Source organism: Pholis gunnellus, assembly GCF_910591455.1.
Source record: "Pholis gunnellus genome assembly, chromosome: 8".
Taxonomy (NCBI): Eukaryota; Metazoa; Chordata; class Actinopteri; order Perciformes; family Pholidae; genus Pholis; species Pholis gunnellus.
In genome coordinates, this window is record NC_136534.1 from 9107518 (window position 1) to 9129427 (window position 21910).

The window sequence follows — 21910 nt, forward strand, 5'->3', positions numbered from 1 at the left end:
CAGCTGTTTATCCTGGACACTCTAAGACATTGGAAATGGGACTGATGGGAAGTTGATCATGTCTAACTTCGCACAAGATGTGTTTCAGTGTCTCTCAAGGAGAAGCTATCATTTGACGTCACAGAGGAGTGCCACACCCCGTAGGATCCAGTAGTCTGGAGGAAGTGAAGTCTTCAGGTCTACAGCTTCAATGTAATTCATGTCGGTCCTAACTGGCTTCTTGTAGATTGGACAGGAGTAGAGGCGGGAATCCTTCACACCTGCAACAAAAAACACAACAAACAAGTCTCACGTGATACTCACTAATGAAGAAAAGTGATAATAAACAAAGCAACAGCTGGCAAAATTATCTCTTAATTGGGTCATAATTACACATATTTATACCTAGAAGTATCTCAAGTAAAGGAAATATTTAAATCGGTAAGGAGATGCCGTTGGGACACCCTGTTTTTTATAAACTCGAAGTCTGCTCAAACCAGGCAAATAACTGCGATTAAGAGAACATGTGGTTGTTGCCAAGCGGCAACCTGCAGTGCTGAGAAATCAAGCCAACGTGCAAGTGCCAAAAACTGCACTTCTTCAAATGGCCAATTGAGGCTGGCTCCAAAATGTAGTCATTCCCCAAAGAACCCCAACATGCTGGAGTGCCCCCCCCCCCCCCCCTCCTTTCTCTTTGAATGGAGTCACAATTGAGTAGGGGGGGTTTCAAGATGCATGCATGCCACACATACTCAAAGATGCTCTTGTAACCACTTGTGCAGAGACACATCCCTCCCCAGTCTCCCTTGCATTGGCGCACACACTCAAACTCACCAGGCAGCCTTCTTGTGGGAAAAGCTGGTAAGGGGACATGTTGTAAACAAACCTCATTACGCGTATCATCGTATCATTAATTATTTTTCCAGGCAGCCTCGCTTGCAGGCATCCACTGGGGACCGTCTCTCTGCTGCTTCCTGAATATAGCCCCGTCTTATCCAGAACAAACACTGTGCTACATACTGCTGGTAATCTATTCTCAGACAAAATAAATAGCACTTAGTCTGCTTGACATTTAAATGTTACATCCATCCATTCTGAATGACGCGTGGGATGCAAATGTTGAGGAGGGTAGAGGAGGGATACACCGATAGACAAAGACTAACAAAGATTGATCCTGTAAGTAAAGACAGGATTAAAGCTTTGTCAGATTTGAGTATTAAATTCAGTCAGACTTTGCTAATGAATCAACTGTGACTGTGGCTGAGTGGAGAGCAGGGCCATCTTACAATCAGAGGGTTGGCGGTTTAAACCCCGGCTCCGGCGCCACTGGTTGTCGATGTGTCCTTGAGCAAGACACTTAACCCCAAAATTGCTCCCGTAGCTGTGCCTACGGTATGATAGCATCTGAATTGTAAGTTGCTTTGGATAAAAGCATCAGCTAAATGACTAATGCAGTGGCGGGCCGTACATTTTATACCTGGGCCTTCACTGCTGAAAGGCTTACAAACCGAACAATAAGTTTGAATAATACTAGTGCATTTGGAAAATGCAGACGCTTAAATTGTAGCAGATATAATGTTTTCTGCGCTCACTAGGCGACAACGGTCTGTGTGACCTCTGAACCGGAACAAAAACAGCTGGGGCTCGCAAGTGTTCTGGGAGGCTAGGCTAACTAGCGTAACGGAAAAACAACAGCAGCAACATGCATTCTGCTACACACTCAAGGGCCATTCAGATATTAGATGTAATAAAACGACTTAACAAAGAAAAGAGGATGTGATCAGCATTTGGTGACAAAGAGTTTAATCCCACAGTTAAATCCCAACTCACAAATCCGTTTCTCTTCCAATTTCAGCCATTGAGTGTTAAAAATCAAAGCTAGGTAAAAAAACAAACGACTAAGCCTCTGCTGTTAAGTTTCGTTTCACGATAGCCACGTGCTCGCCCACTGACCAATCACAGCACACGCTGAATCTCAGAGCTGCACGCAATGCTGACGTAGTTGTAGGCCAGCAGGCCGCTCTGGTGCGTCCATGAATCTCAAACTAAAGATCTGATTGGTTGAAGACTGACACTCAACAATATCGTCCCCATTCACTTAAACTGGACATGGGGGCACTGGTGAGTCTGCAGGCCTCGGGCCTCTCTTCTACCTAGAGACACAGAGGTGAAATCTGATTGGATAAAAGCTCTACTTAAAACAAGCTGCACTGGAAGCAGAGCAACTGAGGAACACAGTAGCTGTGCAGTGAGAAAATAAGATAATGGGAAAAATAATTTTATAAATGATGATACATGTAGTGTATTTAAGAAAAATTATTAAATTATAAAATAGCTATAACTTTGTGATTCTGTTTAGGCCAGCAGAGAAGGCTTTGCAGGCCCTGACGGCCCACCACTGCTGTAATGTAATGTAATGTTAAACAATAATCAATCCAATCTCACCATTATTCTCTGCGTACATCCTGATCACAGGCATCATCTCGAAGAGGACTTTGGTTTTGGAGTCGATGAGTTTGCAGCTGCGGCGGTCCCAGCCGGCTCCCTCCAGGTAGAGACCGTACACATACACTCCCTCTGCGGGAGGCTGGGTGATGTCGTCCTTCATCCACCTGGTCACCTCGTTGCACAGCACCATGCGGTCCAGGGCCCAGCCCTTGTTGGCCCGAGTGATCTCCTGCAAGTGCAGGGACAAATCCACCGGTCAAGGCAGTGATGTGGGCAGTATCATACAGCAGTGCACGTGAATGACAGTGCTGACATTTGGCAACTGTTTCTCCAGAAAAAAAATAATTTGAGACCTGGGCTGTAATAGAGGTACAATAAAAAAAGCATTGTAAAAAAATAAATAAAGTGCACTCCATTAACGCATTTGTTTTGCGAGATGCTGTGCCAACAGAAGGTGAATAAATCCCAGACGACTCAAAAAGAGAAAGGGCAGAGTGACAATAAATTAATTAAATATCAGTGTTGAGTATCCCCTCAGTCATTTTATCCTTATTTTGAAAGAGAGGTAAAAAAACACAAAAACCTTATCGGGCAACATTTAACAGATAGGACAGTGTCTCCCCTTAGAAGGCAGTATGCAAGCTCAGTGAGAGGAAATTATATTTTGGAACTAACAGTAGTCCAACAAATCCCTGTTTAGTAAAATACAGACACTTGCATCCACAATATTTTCTCTGAGTATGAAACTGGGATTTTTCAACCGGGTGGAATAAACAAAATGTGTGTGAATGTTGGGGGGGACCACAAAGCAATTACATTAGAAATACATAATCAGCTCACCTTCATTTTCAACAAAAATGTTGTTCTGTTAAATCCCTCAGACTTTGTATACGAAAAGAGGATAATGTTTAATATTATATCAAAGCAGTGGTGGGCCGTCAGGGCCTTCAAAGCCTTCTCTGCTGGCCTAAACAGAATCACAAAATTAAAGCTATTTTAATAATTTAATAATTTTTCACAAATACGCTACATGTATTCTAATTATTTTTCCCATTAGCTTATTTTCTCATTGCACAGCTACTGTCTTCCTCTGCAGTGCTGCTTGTAGCACAGCTTGTTTTAAGTAGAGCTTTTATCCAATCAGATTTCACCTCTATGTCTCTAGGTAAGAAGAGAGGCCCGAGGCCTGCTGGATAGCCTTTGCAGATTAAAGTAAATGGGGACGATATTGTTGATTGTCATCGTGTTCAACCAATCAGATCTTTAGTTTGACATGTTGGGCGTATTCTTTGACATGCCAGAGATACCGAGGTAGTCTACAAGTACGTCAGCAATAAGGTGCAGCTCAGCAATAACGTGCAGCGTGATTGGTCAACCTGAGTTGGCTAACCAAGGCAGCAACACGACGCCATAGCACGGCAGGACACTTACAAGCTACGGTGCTTTTGAAAACTTTTGGAGAGACCCAAGTGGATCTACAACTCAACGAACACGTTCGCAGGAGGACCTCTGGCTGGAACTGAACCGCACTGATGTACTGCTCTTAAAGTGACAGTAGCTCGATACAGGGACTTGTTTTGGCATCATCCGCTCCAAAACATCAGGTTTTCAGTGTCTCAGTAGAGATAACATCTCTTTACTCACAGCAGGAGAGTTTCATGTAAATAGTCCGTTTTTATCCTTGTGCTATTTATTTTCTGTTGTCATCTACTAACTGCAGAACAGGTCTGTCCTCGACCAAGAAATGCTTCGTCGATCAGAATTGGCAGATCTGTTAAACTGAATCTGTCTCTAGACCCTCCAGAAAGGGTGGATCCCACCAGGCTGCTTCCTCTCATTGGTTCCCACGGTGTGATAAAAACTGGATTGTGTGTGTGTGTGTGTGTGTGTGTGTGTGTGTACATGCATGACTGTTGCTGTGTGCTTGCTAGCGCGTGTGAATGTGGCTGTGTGCCTGCCTCTCCCTCAGCGTGCCATCTGGTCTCCTCTATGGCGGTGGGTAAGTAGGTAAGTAGGTAGGTAGCCTGATGCCGTGTGTACCTGTCTCATTGCTGTCAGGAAGCCCTGCGGGTTGAAGAAGCCTGTCATCCAGAAGCAGTGGGGCCGCCCTTCACAGATCCATGCCTGAAACTGCCGGTTCCGCTCAAGCAACTCTGTGAACCAGAACCCCAGGGTGCTCGAGGCCCACGATGCCTGGAAAACAAAGACAAACAACAACACAAACATTACAATGAAACACAGAAAACTGTCATCCAGACAGATCAGAGGAGAAGACAACAGTAACTAGTAAACCTTTGATTACTTGACCATAATAACATTAGAGAAAATATATACTGCAGAGCAATAAAAACTTATTAATTTATGCCTTCAGTCTCCCTAAAGTGGCTTGTTAGAATTCTTTATTAAATGCAAAGGGGCGTTAATAGCTTTCAGTAGAATTAAAAGATGACTGGTCCTATTAGGAGGGTCATTTTGCCATTTGTGAAGCAGAACATTTTAAATAACCAAATAAAAAGCTAACTAAATGACAAAAGTAACTTATAGTCAGTGCAAGTGTTGCTGGAGCCATCTTTTTTTGTGACATCCAAATAATGTTAAATCTACAAATGAATTGCAAATGTACTCAGCATGACAAAAGTGAATTGCTTTGAGAAATTTCTCGTTAAGAGCACATTTTTTATCTTTAAACTAACCTTCTTCCAGCGGGCAGGAATACGTGCGTCATACATGCAATCCAGGGCATCCCGCAGATTTTCGCTCATGATGATGGTTCCATCGATGGCCAGCTTGAGGTCTGTCAGGGTGTTTCTGACCAGAACTATGACCCTCTGCATCCGATCGATCTCCTGACGCAGGAAGATGTTCATGGGCTGGAAAGGACCCATCTTCTGGAGGCGCTCTCTCACCTGGTTACGTTTGAACCAAATAAGAAGATAAAACTTTAATGATTTTCCCGAAGGATTTATATTGCATGGAGAGAAGCTGCATGAGCACACACACAGGCTTGCTATGTTGATACAGAAAGAAAGCTGCATCTGGAATTACCACAATTCCGTTTACCTCCAGTCAACATGCAACCTTAAAATAAAAAAGTGTGGGGAAGTGGAAGTGCTCTCATGCCTCGGGTACAAACTGAGCACAGGATGTGATGTTTAGTGACTATTCGTAAGGACCAGAAAAGAACAGGAGGGATGGGTTCTACATTTATGAATTGTTGCTTCTTTGAAAATGCCAACAATGATTAATTTGTCCTTCAATTATGTACAACTGTCCCTCATTTAGATATAATTTTGATCCAGTTTTACTGTTTTTGTATACTGTATAGACAGACAGCCAGCAGATGGATGGAAGTGAAAGTGGTAGAGACAGGGTGTGGCGTGCATTGACAAGTTTTCTGTGATGGTCTTTGCGCCTCGCCTCAGAAAAGTCACATTCTCACCTCACTCGCTCTTAAGTGACGAAAAAAGGAGAGAAAACCACAAATAAAACAAAGCTTGCAAAAGTCAGCAACCCCTCTATTTCTGGTCCTCTTTTCTCGCCGTCTATCACAGTCTCAAACACACAAAACATTCCATCACCTCACCAACACACCGGCCACTTTGCACAGCACACATGGTGAGTGGGGGAACATTGCACATGTTGCTTCACTCCCCTAAAACACACCTCGGGCTGTTCATGGCGCACACATGAACACATGCATCGTGTTCATTCACACAGGCTTACTTCAAAAGGTACGTAGTCAGGAGGCAGTTTCTCCAGCATGTCGTCAGCCAGCCTGGACACCACAGCTTCTCTGGTTTCCCCTCCGCCTGACGAGCTGTCTTTAGGCTGAATATTGAGGATGGTGTCCAGTACGTCCTTAGCCAGCTTACTCTGGTAGGTTATGTCTGCGTTCGGGTGGAGGCCGAACACCTCTGGAGTGTCGTAAGCTGGCAGACACTGTGAAAGAGAAACGGCAACCGTTATTGAACCGGAGGTCCTTTTGGCTCTCAGAGCATTTGTGAAAATGTTATGAGAAATAAATCCCCAAGATGCATCATCTCTACTCTCACAAGTGCTGTGAGAGGGCCCTAGAGCCTCGCACAGAGCTGGCAGAGCTTATGAGTGAAACATTCTCCGGTGTGGAATAGATTTTTATGTGCTTTTTTTTGAGGATTGGTAACCTCTTTCTTTTATCCTCAGTTTCAAAAACATATTTCCCTTGCACTGCACTGCAGTTTTGATCACTGCTAGACCTCAGTTGGTATGGGTAAATTGTAGACAGCCAAGTGTCTCCTCTGATACACACAGTGTCACCGGCTGCTTCTTTTCACCCTCCAGTGAAGAGCTTCACTGTGCAACACGTGTGAGAATCATGATATTCCTCCCAGTCCAATTTGTGCACGCATCTGACCGAATAGTAGGGGTGACTCTGAAGAGTCGACTACTTGCGATTTGATCTAAGGAGCCTGAATTGAATCGTTGCACTGCCAAAAGAACGAGGTTATGAAACAAAGGCTCATTTCATTCGGGTGTATGGAGTTGCTAAATGCTTGGTTTCTCTAGAGAAATCATGATGTATAGCCTATTTTGGTATTAATATCAGCAGCAATATTTCAATCAGTGCGTTAATTAATCACCATGTAGACATAAGTTCTAAAATCCAAATTACAGCACCATCAGAGCAGCATCTTGACGATAACCTCAGAAAGTCTAAGTGACAACATACAGCTAAAGTTTCAAAATCAATGTATTTAGTAATCACAACATAGCACTATCAGAGAGCTAAACATATTCAGAATTTATTAATAGCTCTCTTAAATCAGCATTGCGAGGCAGGAAGAAAAAGCTGTTTGCGGCTCGCGTCTCTAGTTGACTGTGTGATGCCAGGGCGTATGTGTGTTGTGTTGCTGTGTTGTCTGTCTTTCAGTGTTCCTGGTGGGTTGGAGCTGGAGGCCAACAAGGAATTGGAGACATCCTGGTAATCGTATGGTTCTGTTCCCCTGGCACCACCTTGAGCTAATTTGGACATTTGATTTGCTGTATACTTTATTTACCATTACCTAAGTTAAACTTGGCAGTATGTTTTCCTGCCGGTATCATTTGTTAGAATTTGTATTTTGGCACACGTGTTAAATTAATTAAATCCTTATTAAATGAAACTTCTGTTCTTAGTAAATCGCTCTTGTGTGCTTCCCTTATTTGCTGTGGTCTTCGAGCCAGGCCTTAACATCCCCTCATTTCCTGTCTTTCCCTTCTGTCTGTCGATTGCTACAAAGGGTGAAATGGAATTAGGGCTGAAAGTTCTATTAACAACCTTGATCTTTCTTTCAGTACTTTGTACAGCGCCGCATCCACCCCCACCCACACCCACACACGACAAACAGTGCAGTCCATTCACAGCTAAGCTATAGTAACATGTATTTTGGCCAATAATGTTGTTTTTACCATTTTTCTATTGATACATAAAGCCTAAACAGAATGATCTGACAATAGGCAATACTTGACAAATTAGATTTGACCATGAAAAATTCTCAGTCAGGGACACCTAATAAAACATGCTACTGCAGTGGCCAGATCACTTCCCACCCACAAACACAGCACAATTGCGCTCAGTGGGCCTGGGACCAAGCAAAAGGTTGAACTGCTGGGAATTGAGCCCCTGTCTCTATGATGATGGAAAGCTGTGAAAGCTGTGGCTGTATGAAATGTTTGTAATGTACAAGCAATACAAGACACCAATACCTTGTTGTGCAGCACCAATTACCAGGGACCGTTGTTGCATCTGCCTCATTTTCTGTGATCTTTCCACTATAATTATCTCATAAAACTAATAAAAAGCAGCAACATAACACGGTGACGTTTTTTCTCTACTGAGGAAATAAGTGCACCTAGTGACTCTGTGGCAGTCAATACCATAGTATAAAAAATGTGACAATGTGAAAGTATGGCCTCACTGTAGTCATCATTGATTATTTATTGGCTTAAAAAAATCCATGGAAAAAAACTTTAACACAAAGAAAACTGGCTCACCAATATGGTTTTACTGCTGCCAGGGTCAGAAAACTATCAATGACATTTTAATTGGGGTAAAATCTATATACGTTTTCTTAAAATCAGGGCCAAAGTTATTCTGATATGGATTTGTTTTACCTTTAGAAGTGACTAAAAAAGGGAGCTGATATCAAATCAAAGGCAGTGAGTAGATACAAGATTATTTTAAATGGTCCAAAGACATCTTGCAATTAGTGTCTCTCTCAATGATGACAAGAAGATGGACCATATGATGCTTCAGTACGACTAATGAGGTTCCTTGTAAAACTATCCAAACAAACCCACTTTGTAACGGCTGCACAAAGCTTGTTTATGGCCAATGTAAGCAAAGACACTCAAAACCAAAGGTACAGTAGATCCAATATGTTGTGAGCTTTATTTCATTTTTGGGAAACACCTCTACGCCTTCAACACCTTAAGAATGATGCAATAGCATGAAACTGCAATCAGCACACAGAAAGTAGAGTTTCATCTAGGCATGTTTTCGCAAACACGTCCTGATTTGACTGTTTTTCTTATATATTATCAGATTTCTTTTATTCTCATTTCTTTGTTGATTGGGAAAAGCTAAGAGTTTGCGTTGGGGATATAAGAAATGGGTAATGTATGTCGTCATTGGCTAATACACAGATACAAATTGGAGGTGATGAAGCGAGAGTCACTGCGTGCTGGACAGAAAAGCCTTTGTCCCTTGCTGTGATCAATTATGTCCTCTTAGGAAATGTTAGCTTTGTTCCGGTCTGTCTGCCTTTAATTCAAATGCACATACGTGTAGAGACACACCACACACACAGGGACACATTGTGTTTTGTTGTGAATTTTGTCTATGAAGTGTGAACATGCGTGTATTTGTGTCTACAGGGTATGCGTGTTTAAATGTTGCACCCGTGTGCGTGTTCTCCAAGGCTGTGTTTGTCATTCTCTATTTGAGAGGCGATGCAGAGGAATAAGCTTGCTGAGCCTGGCAGCCCTGAGCATCCATCATAATGAAACTAGCTTTAATGAAACTAGCTCAGGAACTGCCCCCAGACACACACACACACACACACACACACACACACACACACACACACACACACACACACACACACACACACACACACACACACACACACACACACACACACACACACACACGCGAGCGAGCAAACCCACCAGTTAAGCACACAAGCACATTAATAAACCATAGATAAACTGTAGTAAAAGGAGCATGCTAGCATTTTATCTAAAAATCACACATGGCAGCCTGTATCTGGATGTGACAAGAGCGCAGCGTGTCAGCGTCATATCTTCAATGTTGCTTTTTTCACTGTTTGTGATTTCACTGAATGCTGACAGAAAAAAACGGCAACATCAAATGACAGGTGCAGAATTTTAACAAAAATGTAGAAAGATAGAGTTTGTGCAAACGTACCCAAAATCCTCAAGACAGCGGACCTTATTAGAGACGGACAGTGACATTTTTGCAGCCATATATTCAGTAATACGAATACCTTTAAATCTGTTGTACCATTTGTAGAAGCCTGATAAAAGTGTTTGCAGTCATTCATCTTCCACCCGAGTGTGACTTACCTGGATGTATGTCAGATACTGGTCAACATTGGAGCATTTTGGGATGCTGTAGCCTTTGTAGAAGATGAAGGCAGGTGCAAACATGTCCTCACTGAACCACACCTTGGCAAAGGTGTTGAGGAGGCGCTTGTCATAGTCATCAGTCACACGGCCACCGTATTGAATCTCTCCGATCATGTATCGCACTGTGGTCCATGACACACCCTTTGGAGATATGAAATAGGGATAAGATGACGGCAAATACAATTTGTGAAATGGTCACAGCTGTTTAAAAGGTAATACGAGTTGATGAATGTGTAATTTGATTTGTGCAGGGTTCGGTGAGGAGACTTGAAATACCGTGAAGAAGGTGGACTATACTCTCCTGTTATGCACATCTTTAACAGTGTGACTATTATTATTTGGCATGTTCATGAAAGTTGGATGTGACACTTTTCTGCAAATTCCTAAAAGAAATGTCTTTCATATCAGATGACAACGTTGATCAACTCATCAGAGAAGAGTTCACTTTTTACAGGCTTCTCATATACATAATGTATTCTTATGTTAGACATGGTGAGGGCTCTTGCTTTTGTAGTAGAGGTGCATATTTCCACTTAATCTCATATAGTACACTGCAGTATATCTATTTGCTTATTTACTGTAGTACATTATATGATTTATTTATCAAAACGGTATTGATAAAGAGACAACAACCACAACCTGCTGCACACCTTTTCACCAGTAGAAGGCTATCACACACACACAAAGCATTGCAAACCATCATCACTCTGAAAGTCTGCACTCCAAACTATTTCTACTGAAGCTTACTACTGTTGGCGATTGCTAAAGATGTATTCGTTCACCTCGAGGTGTATACTGCAGTTTGCTCAGCACTACCTTTTTAATGTCCATGTCATCGAGGTGGTTCTGAACAAACTGGACAGTGGCGTTGAAGTCGGCCTGGTTGAACTCGTAGGGGATATTCCATCCCAGAGGCCCATACTTTCTCCTCTCCTGTACTGTGCTGTGGAGGAATGCCACTCCATAAAGCATTGGCTTCCACTGCACCATGTTACTGACATCCAAAAGGTCCTGGTTTATACCTAGTGAGGGATACATGGATAAACACATTAGCAGCCCTCTTCACCAAGAGAGTGCAAGCTGCAGAACATCATTGTTGTTCGATTAGCTTTTGAGGTCAGCATTTGGATCTTCCAGCTACAGGAAGTTTGTTACTTCTACTCCAGTATAGCAGACTTGGAAGTCTTGTATATCTGGACTCGGTAATGTGGTTTATTTGATTTAATGAACCTTTTGTATTTAAAAAGAAACCCTCAGTTTTTTATTTGATTTATGTTGTTTGTGTAAAATACAATTGACTTCAGTGAGAAACTTGATTCATTGTTTGGGTTTCGCTTACGTTGCATTTTGTTAGCAAGCTAGTCGGGTTAGCTCTCCAACTGTTCGAAGTAATATTTTTCTTAAAGTGACAGGGTAGAATTTCTATTATTCTCCCGTCTGGAGCCCAACTTCTACTTTGAATAATTGAGAAAAAAAAACTACGGTACAATATACACTAGCAACAGATACTAGCGCAGATTCCCCTTTTAAAGACTAAATTAAAAGGAATTTTAAGACTAAAAACTTGCTTTAAGATGCAGGCTTTTTAAAATGCATTTGTATTTTTATTAAATTGGTTTAAACATTTTAAGATTTAGCTATTTCTGTTACTATGACACAAATACGAAACTGTTTGCACACTTCCAACTTCGCATAATGCAAGCTGGCGAATCTCTTTTGGGAGATCTCTGACAGGCAACGTCTCAATGGCTTTCCTTAGCTCTAATGAAGTATGGGAAATCTTGCCAGGCTCAGAAGGATAACAGTGTGGTGAAGTGAATTAAAACTCCAGCTGAAATTCCTAACTTTAATCTAGAAGATAATTAATAGAAAATATCAGCGGCAATTATCATCTAAATCCACAAATTAGATTTTTTACATGCTCAATTAAAATGTTTGTTTTTTCCCAAATCGTGGTCCAGCCTTACATCTTTTGGGAATTGTAACATTTAATGATAGAAATAAATTAGCAAAATAAGCGCTGCTTTGAAGAAACATAGGAAACATATTGTAAATGCGCTGTCCACAGCAAGTGTTCTCTCCCTTTATCTGATGAAGAAATGCTATTTCTATTTGCAGTTAGGATTAAAGAGCTGAAGACAAGCGTGTAAAATACACTGAATCAAGCACCAGTTGCTTATCATCTTTCTCCTGCTGACTTTCCCCTAGAATACATTCACATCCCTTTAGTTATTGATTATGTGACCTATTGAAGGTCAGTATGTGTTTATGTGTGTGCATCCGCAAATTAGTTGCTACATGTAGGCATCACGGATAACAAGACACCCTATTCTGAATGCTTATCATTGTGCTACTCCTCATACACACAGACACAAATGTCTGATCCCCGGTAATCATAAACTAAAAATCAATCTATTGACATTTTACTTTATTTGCCCCATATTGATGCCTAGAAACATTTTCAGACTGGACCATTGCATTGATTCAGGGCAGGGTGTCACATCTGCATTCGTAATACAGCCTCACCAACCTCACCTTGCTCAGTAAAATGATAGATTAAGAATTCTGGACCTTTTGATTGTTTGTGTTTTACTTTAAGCTGAACCAAACTGGCCCTACCTCCATAGGTCCTCTTAAGCCCGGCCTTGAGGCCCTGTGGTGGTTCGTTGGTAAACTTAATTGACATCTGCAGAAGGTTGATGGGGAAGTGTCTGTGGACCTCTGTGGTCATCCAAAGGCGGAAGCAGTCATGGACAAAGTCTGTCTCTATCACCGTGTCCATCAGCTCGTCCATGAAGTCTAGACCCAGGTGGCAATTCTGGAGTAGGGCCCAGCCACCCTAGGGACAAATAATAAGAGTAGTGGTTATAATCCATATCAAGGACCGCAAAGTCATAATGTAGTCAAGATCTTTGTAACTCTGAAAATGTTAGTTTGTCTGTAAGGAATCCGAGAGCTTCAAGACAATACAGAAACACATTTTTCAGAGACGTCTAGTTCAATATATTGCAATAAACTATTGTTCTGCTGCTACATTGAACGATTCAAAAATAGCTGTGACTACGAACTCACATTAGCCATAGTCTGCTGCAGAAGCTTGCGAGCATGGACCTCTTGTCCTTGTCCCATGGAGACATATCGGGTCTCAATCTTCAGCCTCTTCCCCAGCGCAATGATAGAGTCGGTTGGATCTGAGCCCATTGACAGGAAGCAGATGAGAGGAGTTCGCGGGTCCGATTCCTCCCACGTCTTCTCCAAGTCAAGAATCACCCCTTCAGTGTACTTCTCCCCCATTGCGTCCATTATGTATTTACGGGCCTAGAGGAGAAAGGGAAAGTAATGAGACAAAGTAAACATGTTTATTTACTACTTCATAATGCAGGCCAAGTAAAAACTAAATATTGGAATACATTCACTTTCTGGAAGGCTTGGAAACGATGGAATAGTTCAAAGGAGTTTTTTATGGTTTACTGTTTTTCAGTCAACAGCAAACAACTGCTGAACTTTTTGTGAGTGCAACAAAATAAATTCCACTCCAGGCTCATCTGCAGCAGAGCAAAAAACTACTTATCAGTAAGAAGTGAATGTCCATTAGCCATTGCAGATGCAGATGGCTCAGTAATCTTCAGAGAGAAAGCAGTTTCACTAAATGTATTCCACTTTTCCCTTCAAGCAAAGACTGGGCCAAGGGAGATATTACTGGAGATTATGAAATTCCTAGACTTTTATCCTTTGCTGAACCAACTCTCATTAATACAAGAAAAACAGCATCTCTTTCCCAGCCCTGACCCATCAATTGATTAAGATTACGCTGCTTTAGGCTACTCTGCTGTATTTGTTTCATGGTTTCATGGTTATTTATTCAGTTGAACTTAATTAAGTTACCGTATGACTGCATCGTACTGTTGCAAATCCATTTTGATGCAAATTAATAACTATGGGAATTGGATTTACACCACCTATACCGTTCATTATGAAAGTGGAAACCACTGCAATGAAGCAGATCCTTGTACTCTGGACATCGTAACACACACAAAGAAGGGTCTTTTCCAACCTGTGCGATGGTCCTGTCGGGACACCAGCAGCGTATGAGGAGCAGACGTCTAAAACAGTCGAGAGCCTGGTCGTAGGAGTTCGGTACCACCTCTTCCTCTGGGGCCTCCTTATCAAACCATGACTTCCACTGTTTCTCGTTACGACGTATCTGAAAGAAATGTGTACACCGCTCTAACACAGGGATGCACAGACAGGTCCTTTTCGCTGGTCAGTCATAGTGCCCTACGTTTCTGTTAAAAATTGAAGTGCATTAACTGTGCACTCTCCTAGATGCACACCACAAATTGTCCTAATGTGCTTAAGGACCACTATGAGCAAGTGGCTTTCTGTACCTGCACAGCATGTTTGGGTGCTGATTGCTGGTATTTTTTGTCCCTTCTTCTCTAAAATGTACACCACAAGAAAACACGGGCTGCAAAAGAAAATTTCAAAGCCTAAACCAACCGGTATTTATCATGTTTAATCATAATATATACTCTACATACTTAACTGCATAGACAATGTCTTCTATAGAAATGCATTGACGTATGGCATATGTATTAAATATGTAAATTGCATAATCATTTCACAACAAACAGACATCATGTAACGCGTCATGTAACACAGATTAGAAACATGAGGTCTTGAATTGACGCTTGTCATAGCGAGCTGAGCATAAATCGCCTGGGAAGCAGTTAGTATTGAACCCTTGTAAGCACCATGTGCTTTCAAGAAGTGATATTAATGCTTGATAGCACAACATATGCAAATATACTGTGACATCAAATGCCCTGCTAATCACCGTGTTAACATGCACGGAGGAAACCAGGTTACTGGGAGAAATGAGGTTAGAGCAGGAAATCAGACATTGCGTTTACAGTACATGCACCACACTAACCTAGTAATTGTATGACCAATATTTACATGGAGCTGGTCAGTAATCAGATTTATCCTTGTGTATGGGTTTGAATTTTACAAATCTAATGTTTAGCTGTGGAACCAATTTATTGGACATATTCATTTTGGCTTTCGTTTGTCTAGTTAGTAGTTATTTTAGATTTAAGGACACACTTTTACGAGTGTTTCCTTTCAGCTCTCTGCTGATGTCACAGCTATATCTTCCTTTTCTGAAGTCTCTGTCAAATGTTTAAAAATCATGTTACAAAAAAGGCTGATAGTTTCTTATTTCCTATTTCTCTGTGGCCCTGTGGGTCATTTTGAAATGGAGACGGTCTTCTTTAAGTATTTATTTAGGAAAGTGAAGCAACCACCTGCTTTACATTCTGAGACAACTTTACAACTGAGAGCTGCTTGTCTTTGTCTATTAGCCACTAAACGGCTCCACTTTATCTATTTCGTGCTTTTCTGAAGAGCAAATTAACAACTGTTAGTTGTTGATAGAGGTGAGTTCATGTCCCACACAAATGTCTGAGCCAGTCTAGGGATGTGAGTAAAAATCTTGAACAATACGGCTAAAATGGCTGCCTAAATATAATGTTTGTGTGAAATAAGTTGTATCTGCGCCATGTGTGTAGTACAGTTGTGTTTGTGTGTGACGACAGAGTCAGATGGGGGGCTCAGATGGTTTTGTCTCTCTATTCTGGGTGGTCTGACATCACAATCCTTTCCACGGCTTGTTCTTTTGGTTGAACTGATTTCATTAAACAAAGAACTGTTAATCCAGCTCTCCCTGTTCATCAACCACACAAAAATGCAGTATGCATAAGTGTATTTGTGCATGTGAAGGAATACAACAAGGGTGTCTGTGTGTGTCTGTGCACGCATGCGTGTGCGTGCTGAGCCAAAAGTAATTGACTGGAAGTTTTTCCAAACTAAGCTCATTTCACAGAGCACTGAGCTTTTACCTCCATGGGAGCCACCAGGCTGTCAGTCACCCATATGGGTGTGTGAGTGACAGTCCATCGTGGTAAGTGTTTGTGTGTGTGTGATGATGCGAGACATGACGAGACTGATATTGACATGCTTACTAGAGCAAATGAGAGCTGTTAAAAAATATTTAATAAGCACCTAGAGACCACTGCTGTATCTGTGAGTAACCGATGAGCACTGTTGTGTATGAAAACTCTCTCAGATAAAGAAAGGTATCATACACCTGTCACGGCATGCCGAAATTGATCAAGTGTGTGTGTTGTACCTGATCCAGTATATCAGAGAACTGCCACAGTTTGCTGAGCTCTACAAGGTTGAGCCAGGTCATGTCAAGGATCCATTTAGCTGGTTTCTGAGGGCAGGCCTTTAGGTCCAAAGATGCACCTCCTGGATACCACATAAAAAACACACACACACACACACAAATAGGAATACCCAAAGGAAAAAAAAAGAATATATTAATATGCAAAATTACAGACTGATTATTGCTTCCTGAAAACACAACTTTGACTCAGTATGGTTTTTGTGTTGATTTTTCAACGTTCAGCAGGTCGGAGCTGACAGATGGCGAAGCTGCATGCAAGTATCCGACTGTCTGTTCTGGCCTTGCCTGTTGCTATAGCTGGCTTTTATCCCTGCAGTGAGGAGCACTTCATATTTCTGATTCAGTGAACTGCTACAATATAATATGTTTGAATTGTAAACCTTGAGATGAGCATTGGAAAAAAATATATCTTCCCTAAGTATCTAATAAATAAAAAAAAACAGCAAAAAGCAAATAGATGGCAATATCAGTCTGACATTATCAAAGGGCCTGGAGGCTGTTTTAAGGTGAGTAATAGCTGTACAACAACACTTTCTCTGTATGGTGAGATTTGAATGCAGTCTCAGTGGGGACAGGTATCTGCTCTATGTACGTACGGTCTTTCCTTGGCTCTAATCTTATCCAAGTATATTCTAGGTACTGACGCAACAAATCAGTCTCAGAAGATTAAACATAACAGACTGGTGAATGAAACGGTGAAACAACCAAACATTTTCTTCCTGAAAACTGTCACTTTTCCAAATAGCACTGCTGACTTTACAGCAGCTCAACTTGTCTGTAAATACTTTAGTCTGAAATAAACAGAACTAGATTTTGTTTGTAGCAGACAGTAATGCATGTTACACATTGCTGAGCTCTACACCACAGCATTGATAGTTTGTTATTTTGACACACTTAGTATCTCTCGGGTGTTTCCCCATCGGACATAATATGAGCATCGATGAGTCATTCTGACACATTGCCGATGTCCTATTATCCCTTTTACATACTTGTATGTTTTTTATTTTCCAGGTTTGAAGCTCAGAAGTCAGCTCTTGTGTTGCCAAGGTTGGAGCTTCCTGATCTCCAAATACCACACTTTAAGAATTCATTTTTTCAGCTGCCCAAGTAAATAACAAAACAGAACTTTTAGAAATATTATCTGCAAATTGTTCCCATTTTCCTCTTACCTTTAATGAGTGTGAGAAACTCCTCATGTTTGACCCTGCTGCTCTGCATGTCGATCTTCAGCGTCAACAGCAAAGTGAAGAGGAACTTGTGCTCTTCGTACAGGCCCCGTGCTGCATACTTGTACACCTCAAAGGTCATAAACTCTATGATGTTGGCGATGCGTTTACTTGTGATAGGGCTTTTGCAGGACCTGTTTCAGAAAATAGCATAGCAGACACCACATGTTAAGTGTCATTCAATGTTCAGCCTGTTAGCCGCTTAAAGCTCCTGCTATAATGTCACATGGTTTAAATCTAATATTAACTCCAACAAACCAAATACAGACTAGAGATCACAGCATGGTCAGACTGGTTAACCTAATGGTTGATGCTAATGTCTGTGGTGCTTGGTAACAGTGAATTATGTGAAAGCTTATTCAAGCTATTCAGGTTATTGGGAATATTGTCATAATTAGTTGTTTGGTCAGATGAAAAACTATTCGAGCTAGCAAATCAATGGGTAGCTGGTTAAAATGGACTGTCGCTCGCTGTATTTATGTTGGCCTCAGGAACACTAAACGGCAAACGTATTTAAAAAAACAAAACATCACAGTTATAGTATCAGTCTTGAGTAGTATCAACAATGTTTCTGCAGCTTCCACCTTCAATGTGTAGTGTAACTTAAAGCGCTTTGAGTGGTCTGAAGACTAGAAAAGCATTTTAAAAGTCCATTTAACATATGTTAATATTTCATTTTAGTTTTTCAGCTGCATTTATATTAAGAGGCTTCAAGACAACAATACTTCTGTCCATCCCGCTACATACATATTTCAAATATGTACTGTAGACAATTACAAACTATGTTCAAAGCAAGTAAGAAGCAATAGTGATATATAAGATATATTGACAGGAAAACTTCAAGAGATCATTGGAAAACCGACATTCAAGGATAACCTGATTTATATGCAGGAGATGAACACAGGAAATAGAATACCTGTTAAAATTGAAGCAATTCAATCCAATTGCCCTGCTACAATAACTACCTTTCTGCATCTATTAATAATCAATATTTGTTGACGCTGTTTGAAAGAGATTTGATGATAAAACTCTTTGGTCATGTTTCAGGCCGTCTTTATTGCATCAATATATTGATTTGGACTCTATTGTTTTGATGTTGTTTAGATTTCAAAGATACTAATAAAGTCATTGATCTTGTCCTCACGTATCTCCTAGATTTTAAGCCACAAAGCTCTACTTATGCTACAGAGATACAGTAAAAGAGTCGACTTCTCCACAGAACAATGTCGCAATCACAACTTTTATGTATGTAGACCAGGGGTGGCCAACCCGCGGCTCCCGAGCCGCATGCGGCTCTTTGCCCGGTTTCATGCGGCTCTTACGTTCATATCGAAGTTTGTATTTGTGTTTTTTTAATGTTCGTGTTCGCTTCGCTTGAGTTAAATACGGTATTTTCGTCAAACGCGCATGTGCGGCCACAGATTACGTTCCTCGTCGACCCATTTAACGCCGAGACGGACTGTTTGAAAGCCCCGCTGGTCACAGATGAGGATGCGGCTGAGTTGGAGATGATCGATCTTTGTGAGGAGGACCAACTCAAACCTGCTTTAAGGGAAGGGACCATTGAGTTCTGGAAAAGTGTGCCAATGAAAAAATACCCCAATGTCAAACGGGCTGCGCTTAATATACTGTCAATGTTTGGGTCAACATACGTCTGCGAGTCTGTGTTTCTACCCTGAAACACGTGAAATCAAAGCATCGATCTGTTCTGACTGACACCCATGTGAAAGAATTGCTTCGAGTGGCAACAACGGAATACAAGCCAGATTTGAAGAGGATTGTTCAAGGCAAGGAATGCCAGAAGTCCCACTAAGTAACATGCATAGTAAAAGAAAAACACTATTGTAAATTATTATATTTTTGTTTGTGGACTTGGTTGAACTGAGAGTTTGTCTGTGTGAGACAGTGCACACAATGTTCATTGTTGAAAATGACTGGCCTGTGGTCTTAGGAGTCAATTTCTGTCATTATCATGTTGGTGTGTGACATTTACAATAAATCTGGCTGAGCAAAGGTATGTGTGTGTGTGAGGAAGGGATAGGGTGATGTTCATGTGTGCCCATGTGTATGATGTGGCTCTTTGCGGTAACACAGTAAAAAATGTGGCTCTTGGTCTCTGACTGGTTGGCCACCCCTGATGTAGACAGTCATAAACAACAAAATAAACCCTGTAACAAAGGTGCTCTCTTTTAAAATTTAGGAAGCAAAGCTTCAAACCATCAACCCTCTAATTAGTTGACAACCACTCCACATCCTGAGCCACAGCCGTCCCATACAGTACAAGCTGTCAGAAGTAAATTTAATTTTGTTTTGCCCTTTTTGGGCCTTTTCAGTATTTTGGGAAAGGCTGACAGAAGTCTGAATCCCTAAAAAGAGCTCCCAGTGCTTCACCAGCACCAACTCAATATACCAATAACCCAAACAAGTCCCCCACTGAGACATTATTAATCAAAATGAGTGGAGGAAAATTTGCGGGTGACATTTGTAAGACTTTGTAAGGCCTACATGGAGTTGCACAGGATCGCTTGCTTTTTATGGGTAAACCCCACGCTTAGAAAAACAAAACTATTCATTACAGAGAGCAGCAAATGAATATCCTCACCTAGCCAGAGACCGGTCGAAAAGTCCCAAAAACTGCCTCAGAGACGTCTGATACATGACGTTCACCATACTCATCTCAGTGATCAGGAAGTACAGGATACTGCCCCTGGTGGCCACTGAAAACACAAAAGTTGAAATAGCAATGGCATAAGAAGTGCGGTTGTTGAAGCACAGATTTGTAACTGACTTCTTGAAAGAGGTGTCTGTTGACTTTACAGCCTCTAGTTTTATGTGACTGAACCTGAACTTTGCTGGCACACTGTAACCAACCAGATTAAATTACCCCCCAAAGAAGTGTAAATTCTGTTTTTGAGCCAGTTGTCATGACCTACCGGGTCGGTACTCCTCTCTGGCAGCATTGATCTGGATCTCGGTCTCAGCAGCAATCTGTAGTTTCTGAGCGACCTCTTCAGCTGTGCGCTTGGTGTTGCCAAGAACAATAATCAGACTCTCATCATCAACCAGTGAACCCTACAAAGAGACATATTTGCAAGAGTAAGTCAGAAGAGAATGAAAATGGACCAACTCCAGACAAGCATAACTGCATGTCATCAACAATCTGCTTTATAAAATAACATCATGAAAAATAAAAACACACCAGTTATGAGATAAACTGGTTTTAATAAGTTTAATAAGTTGCTCTCGACACTGCTACAATATCCACACTAATGATTATCACATGTCAAAAGAACATCACAGTTTTAGTATTTTCTTGCCTGTGTACTGGTCAGTCGGTAGAGGAGGTTGTCCTCTAGTTCCTTCATCTTTCTCTTGTTAGATGTCACATCTTCCAAGAGGTCTGTCCTCTCCTTTTCCAGTTCCTGGTGTCATAGAAACACAGACGACATATACTCACGCATACATATAGTTTACACAGCTGTGGCATGGTGCTAGAGGAAAGGCCATGGGATTATTAAAATCAAAAGGGTTTACACTCTGAGGAGCATGGATTTGATCAGCAAATTAAATGCCTTTTAAATTATGATAGTGGAAGTTCACATTTTGGAGAAGCTTGTGTGTTCCTGAGATCCCAAGAGAGACGCTGTTTGGAGCAATGCTCCTGATAAGGTCTCCGTTGGTGGCAAGGTCAAGGTTTCTTACAAAGAGCAATCGAGACATTGATGGTGGAAGCGGCGGCAGATGATGGCTGCCTTTATGGGTGCCTTACAATGGCTGGGAAACGGATGAAGTCTGCAACAGAAAATGGCCTTGCCTCAAACCTCCCGATTGGATTACCGCATCCAGAGGGATCACCACACGCAGTCAAAAACAGAGAAATATTTGGAGCCTGGAATATTCAGAGGTACAGCAGATCAATCACAGCACGCCAATTCCAGCAAAAATGCCACTAACAAGTCCTTCATAGACCTGACAAAGGTCTTTTACACGGTAGACTGCCATGCTCTGTGGAGCATACTATCAAGGTATGGCTGCCATGATAAGTGTATCAGAATATTGAGGCTTCCACATGACGGCATTCCAGTCATAGTGGCTAACAAACAAGGATGCATTATCGTACCCACCATTTTTGTCATCTGCATTGCTGCCATGCTCCACCTTATTTGCAAAGAGCAGCTACAGTGGGGTCCCAATCCTGTACAGAACTGTTGGCAGGCTCTTCAACCTTAATAGGTTCAAGGCCAAGAGCAATATCAGAAACGCCACCATTGTGGAGCTTCAGCATGCGGATGACAATGCCATCACAGCACACTCCGCAGAGGACCTCCAGGGCATCCTG

The 21910-nt window shown here is 41.5% G+C and overlaps 1 protein-coding gene across 2 annotated transcripts in view; it reads right to left on the reverse strand.

The window, feature by feature from the left end:
- Positions 1-108: 108 nt before the first annotated feature.
- The window catches only part of dnah5 (dynein, axonemal, heavy chain 5), a gene marked incomplete at both ends in the record, with an annotated part of 89381 nt that continues 67579 nt past the window's right edge, over positions 109-21910 (reverse strand). For both annotated transcript variants that reach the window (XM_079164769.1, XM_079164768.1), the window contains 15 exons: positions 109-260; positions 2425-2656; positions 4468-4620; positions 5121-5333; positions 6151-6366; positions 10033-10236; positions 10912-11117; positions 12715-12934; positions 13168-13413; positions 14150-14299; positions 16286-16407; positions 17515-17705; positions 20174-20288; positions 20505-20643; positions 20889-20993. In XM_079164769.1, the coding sequence (XP_079020895.1) occupies positions 109-260; positions 2425-2656; positions 4468-4620; positions 5121-5333; positions 6151-6366; positions 10033-10236; positions 10912-11117; positions 12715-12934; positions 13168-13413; positions 14150-14299; positions 16286-16407; positions 17515-17705; positions 20174-20288; positions 20505-20643; positions 20889-20993 (2664 nt within the window). The remainder of the gene's footprint in view (positions 261-2424; positions 2657-4467; positions 4621-5120; positions 5334-6150; positions 6367-10032; positions 10237-10911; positions 11118-12714; positions 12935-13167; positions 13414-14149; positions 14300-16285; positions 16408-17514; positions 17706-20173; positions 20289-20504; positions 20644-20888; positions 20994-21910) is intronic.